This window comes from Glossina fuscipes, unplaced genomic scaffold (genome assembly GCF_014805625.2).
Source record: "Glossina fuscipes isolate IAEA_lab_2018 unplaced genomic scaffold, Yale_Gfus_2 1, whole genome shotgun sequence".
NCBI lineage: Eukaryota > Metazoa > Arthropoda > Insecta > Diptera > Glossinidae > Glossina > Glossina fuscipes.
The window spans coordinates 7302455-7308454 of record NW_023998415.1 but is presented as its reverse complement, the minus strand read 5'-3'; the positions used below and the strand labels follow the sequence as shown (position 1 = coordinate 7308454).

Here is a 6000-nt window from a genome sequence, read left to right as displayed (position 1 = left end):
ACACAATCTTAAAACGCTGGTTGTCTCTTCCGTAGGGAGTTCATATTTATGTTATGAATAATGTCTTGAATAAATCGTATTTTGCATTTCTCTTAAAATTTTCAATTTTTGATTGATCAAAAAAAAAAAAAAAAAAAAAACCCGGAGATTTGGTGCGCACCAATATATCATATATGCGAGTGGTTGGTTGTTTTCTTTACTTAAAGCCATAAATTCACAGGCGCTCTTCCTTTTTAAAAACTTAACTTTTCTCATCCAGGGAAATGTAAAAGGAATGAGAGTAAAAATAGAAAAATATTCAATTAAACATGAGTGCGTCTCCCGTTTTTTGCGAAATGGTTGACACTCTGCATGTTGTAAATATTTCATCCTTCTATTTAGAGCACATCAGCATATGCTGATAAATGGAAATATAAGTGAGAAAAAATAAAGCAGTAAACTTATGCATGTGACCTAAAAAGAACAAAACAAGATAAATAAACTGAAACAATCTGCCGCAGGCCTACGCACAAATGACAGGAAAAAAAAACAGAAATTGAAATGAATATGTGTTGATGATAAAACAGAAAAGTCTAAATAGAAATTTTTGCGAGAAGGAATTTGTTTTCTCCATATCGTCCCAAAGGTTTCACTAAAAAGTGCTTGACGCTTGACATAAAAATCAGTGGGAGATACATCAGTGTTTGTTAATGACATCCGGTGAATGGGATTTGCGTGCTCTCAAAGCACTCGAGGAAGAAGAGGAAGAACAAACGGAATTTCTGGCACTAAGTCAAAAAGGTTTGAATGATCTGCAACTAATAACACCACCACCACCGCCGCCTCAATCAACGTCAACTGACGAACAGCAGCAGAGAGATTTTTCTATTATTGGCAACAATAAAACTAACAACAATAATAATAATAACAATAATAATAATAACAATAGCAATAATAATAATCATGTATATGTGCAGTTGCAAACCCAGCATTTAATGAAATTGCCGACCATAAATGAATGCTATTATATGGTGAAGAAATTTAAAAATAAAACGAAGGATGTACTGACAGACGGATCGGAATGTAACGGCAGCAGTGGTGTTGAGGGCCGATTAAAATTTACTAAATCTCTTTCCCTATCCGCGCATTCATTGCGATCCCGTTTTGCGGAAAGCGGTAACAAGAAATCTAACAAGTTTAGCGGCAGCTTATCGCCGTCACAGCAGTCATATAGTTCCTCGCCCATTTTCACTTCACCACCTTCACGATGCTGTAATACTTTGCATCATACACAACCCGTACGAAAAACCTTTAAGACCTTACAACAGCTGGAGGCTCAAAAACAAGAACGCAAACGTGAATTAAATATAAAGCGGACGCTGCACCGTATACCTGGCACTAACAAAACATATTGGAAGTATAACATTAATAATTCAGCGATTGTCGCGCAAAGTGCCAAGTTTCCTCGGCAACAGCAGCAACCGAATAACAGTAGAGCTTCAGATTTAGAATCTAATACTTCAGATGAGGTAGACCCAGACGAAACTCAGTCGTTGGAAAGTTATGGCAAAACTAAGGCTTTATGTCCCGTACCATTACAGGAGAGCTACGAAGGTATAAATGCAGAAACCCAATCCTGTAGTGTTCCCTTGGTCAATGATTCAGTAGAAATGTTAAGTTTAATGTTAACGGCTGCTTCAACGGCAGTAAATACGACCGGTGAAAAACCACCCGATGTAGCACCAATTGCTGGTGGCTTTGTACGTAATTTTCCCAAATATCTGTCTTTAACGCGATATCCTGTCAATACAAATACTAACACTATCACTACTACGCGCATTTCTGACCAGAACAATGAAGAAACTGTTGCTTATGAAGCTTTTCATCATACCCTCTCACGACGTAAAAGCTTTTCCGGTGAACGGCAACGAGATAATTCGCTGTTGCGTGATTCCACTTCACACGTTAATGATATGCTAATCGGCAGAGAGATGCCTGCTCTTTATACGAGTGCTGTTAGCCAACAGAATAGAGCTCTGTTAAAGTCTTCCTCAGCTGACATACCAAATTATACAGATTTTACTATAAATGTTCATAACAAAACTGGTAGCACTGCGGGGGCGGATGTTACTTTAACTTCTCCCACCATCATAGCGAATCCTTCAGTTACCAATTTAAAGCTAAACAAATCATATCATAATAACAAATTACCATTTTTACCAACATCCGATGCAGCGACAACAACAATTACAACAAAATTGCAAGCTTTGCAACCTGCCCCTATGATAAGTGGGAATTTTAATGATTGTCCTTTGATAAATGATTCTTTCAATAGTTGCTGTAGCGATAATTTGTTTGCCAGCAATACCACAAACGGCCAAAAGCAACATAGGATGCATGGTGGCTTTCATTGTTCCGAAAATTATACAACAACAACTGCAAACATTTCGGGTCCCAGCGATAGTCAAAATCCATCGAAGCATCATTCAATTGATGACGAGCTCGAACAACATATCAAGCATTGCTCATGCTCCTGCAATCATATGGGTTACGGCAATTCAATGGACTATCAGGTAAATGCTTAATTTTCGATTCGAATCCTACATATATACATACATATCCATATATAGTGTTCATGTTTTGTTATGATACTTAAACGTCTTTTGTTTTCGTTGAGCAATCTTTTGGTTTTAAAATACTTGCGTTATAAGTATTGAAAGAGATTCACACATAAATGCCTCGATTCCCCCTATCCTATTTTCAGTCAGCCAACGCATTATAATTTTGAGTGATTTTGTATGAAAAGACTTAACAGAGGATACATGTATGCTCTTACTTGGTATTGATCGCATTAAATATTTCTACCGCCCTAATCCTACTACTGTCCTTCGGGCGAAACTTTGTGCACTTTTCAAGTGGAAGTCACGTCAGTTTCGCTAACGATAATGGTATTTTCAACCTAAGTGACAATTCCGATATAAAAATTCAAATAGATTTTCTACGCTCAGGTTCAGGTTGTCGAGGTTGCATAAGTTAAAATATTCCCTTGTTTATTTACTGAAACAATTTTCAAAAATTGTTTTGTTCTGTAAACTTGAATTTAATTGTATGCTCCGTGGTGTGAATGGGAATACTCGATAAATTTTTACTTACATATGTATAATGTATTATGAAAATCTCAGCAACAGGCAACAGGCAACAGGCATCTATTACGCATGTAGAAGATCATTTCTTTCTTCTTTTATCAGTACTTAATACCGATATAGACCTAGAGTTTCCACTTAATATTAGTTTGGGGAAAAAGAAATCCATAATTTTTATATGAACTTCAGGACTTTATTTAACATGCTTCGGATTGTCCGATTTGGGTCAAATATGCACCCTTTTTATTGTATGATTTGTTGCCATTTTAAAGGTAACTTCAAAATGCCTCTCTCATAGAAGTCCTGGTCTCTAATTGCAAAATACTCTAGTAGTCGATTTTCACAATCCTCCCTAGATTCCAATTTTTTATCATTAAAGAAATTTTGCAAAATGCAAGAAAAAGATGATAATCGCTTGGTGCCAAGTCCGGACTGTATGGCGGATGCATTAAAACTTCCCAACCAAGCTCCCGAAGTTTCTGGCGAGTCACTGTAGATGTGTTTGGCCTAGCGTTGTCCTGGTGGAACACGACACCTCCCCCTGTTTCTGGTCAATCGCTATCTTCAAACGGTCCAGTTGTTGACAGTAGAGACCAGAATTTAGCGTTTGGCCATATGGAAGCAACTCATAATAAATAATCCCCTTCCAGTCCCACCAAATGCATAGCAAAACCTTCCTGGCCGTTTGAGGTGCTTCACCGCTCTTTGACCACGATCGTTTTCGCACAGGGTTATCGTATGTGATCCATTTCTCATCTCCAGTCACCATCCGTTTAAGAAATGGGTCTATCTCATTCCGTTTGGCCAAGGCTTCGCAGATGGAAATTCGATCCATCATGTTTTTCTCTGTTAATTGGTGTGGCATCCAAACATCGAGCTTCTTTTTGAATCCAGCTTTGTGTAAATGGTTTAAAACTGTTTTATGGTCGATTTTTAGCTCCTGGGCGATGTTACGACTGCTAACATGCCGGTCAACTTCGATCATTTCTCTGAATTTATCGAGATTTTCGACGACCGGCCTACCTGTGCGAAGTGCATCATTCCTGAACGGAATCTACGAAACCAAAATTGCACATAATTGGCTGTTACAGTATCGGAACCATAAACACTAATCACAATTTTAGCCGCCTGGCTTGCATTTTCGCCTTTGTCAAAGAAAAACTGTAAAATGTACCGAATTTTCTCTTTGTTCACTTCCATTTTTAACACGCTGTAACTCACAACTGAATGCACCAAACAAAAAATAGCAAAAGAATTTTTTTTACTGTGAAATGTACAGTATGTAAATGTACAGTATCGGAAATTGTTTGATCGATACTTTACGAGTGCATACTCTATACTCGATACTCTATCAGTGCAGCCATCTACCGAAAAAATAATGGATTTCTTTTTCCCCAAACTAATATATAATTTTTTTTTTCTTAATTTGAGGTAAAAACGGTATAAGATAATATTGTGATATAATGTGTAATAGGGAAATTTTTATTTGCAAATAATATCATTTTAATGATGATCTCTGGATGTTTTTTAAAAATTCATATCTGGAACAATAATTTTGTACCACACTTTAGTGGCAATTAGCCAATAAATACGCTGATGAAAGGTAAAGGTATTTGAGCAGTATTTTTTCGTTACTGTTAACTACAACAAATTTTGCATCATGATCTAGAATTCTAAGTTAAATTGCAAAAGATTGCAACTTAAGACTTTTTGAAAATATGTTCCAGAGCCTTTAAGAAATTTTTTAACAACTAAATTCTACATCGATGATCAGCACGCATGATAACTTTGAAAACTAGTTGAATCGACCTTAAAATTTTCAAAACTTGTCAATTGTCTTAGTTTTCTAAATTATGTCATCGAAATTATAGCACTTTTCTTGTACCGTATAATACTTAATAAAATCTCCGTATTCACTACGACACTCGACTAGATCGGAAAAAAGAGTGTAGTCAAAGCTGTTAAGAAAAAAGTAAGGAGAAGACGAAGAGAAAAGAAGGAACGACATACACGTACAATAAAGACGCTTTAGATAGAAATAAGTCTTCTTTATTTATACCTGGATATTTAGGCCCATATAAATCTAGATTGAAATGCATACACTCTACGATCGATTTTCGCTCCTTATTGCAATAAGATAGTGGATGTAGATGGATATCGCTTTTCTGTTCGAGTGTTTGGTGGTTGATAAACAATAACACAATCACATATTTGAGAAAGTGAAGTTTAGTTGAAACATTCTTCATTTTGTGTGAAGCGAAGTTTTTGAAAATATTGGATAAGTAATAGAAATGTTTATGAATAAAACATAAAATAAAGGAGAGAGATGAAAGAGATGCCGAAAGGAAGAATTTAGTGTTTTTAGACAAATACTATTAAAAGTAAGCTATTAAAATATGTTTATATATAAGTCACTATAATAAATTCACAATCTAGTGTTGTGAACTTAATTTAAGGCATATTCATCGCTTTGTTACCAATGATGGACATTGTCTTTATTTCTATGCCGTATTTTCAGAAGCGTACAACAAATTGGTGACAAGTGTTTTCGAACCTAAACGAAGGGTGGCAAGCATTGCGTCCCCAAGCGAATATATTTTATTTTACTTGATTTTGTTTACGTTTGAAACGGCGCTAATAGGAAAGGAGAATTGAATTGTTATGCAATTCACTACCTAAAGCCTTTTACGGCATCCTTTATGCAGATGCAGTATTAAAAAGTTTCCTATACGAGCCTTAAACTATGCACAGAAAACTTTGTTTCCGTGCACAATTGGTTTGTTTAAAAACTGCAAATGTGTATTTCTGATAAGCGTCTGCCGGCTGGTTGGTTAGTTCGTTAGTTGGTTAGTTGGTTCACTGCATTCTTGCATACAAG

At 36.1% G+C, this 6000-nt stretch overlaps 1 protein-coding gene across 1 annotated transcript in view; it reads left to right on the top strand.

Annotated features, from left to right (window-relative positions):
* Positions 1-400: 400 nt before the first annotated feature.
* LOC119645291 overlaps positions 401-6000 on the top strand; it is a 148147-nt gene continuing 142547 nt past the window's right edge. The window contains exon 1 of the mRNA XM_038045419.1: positions 401-2552. Within this exon, the coding sequence (XP_037901347.1) occupies positions 690-2552 (1863 nt within the window). The 5' untranslated portion in view covers positions 401-689. The remainder of the gene's footprint in view (positions 2553-6000) is intronic.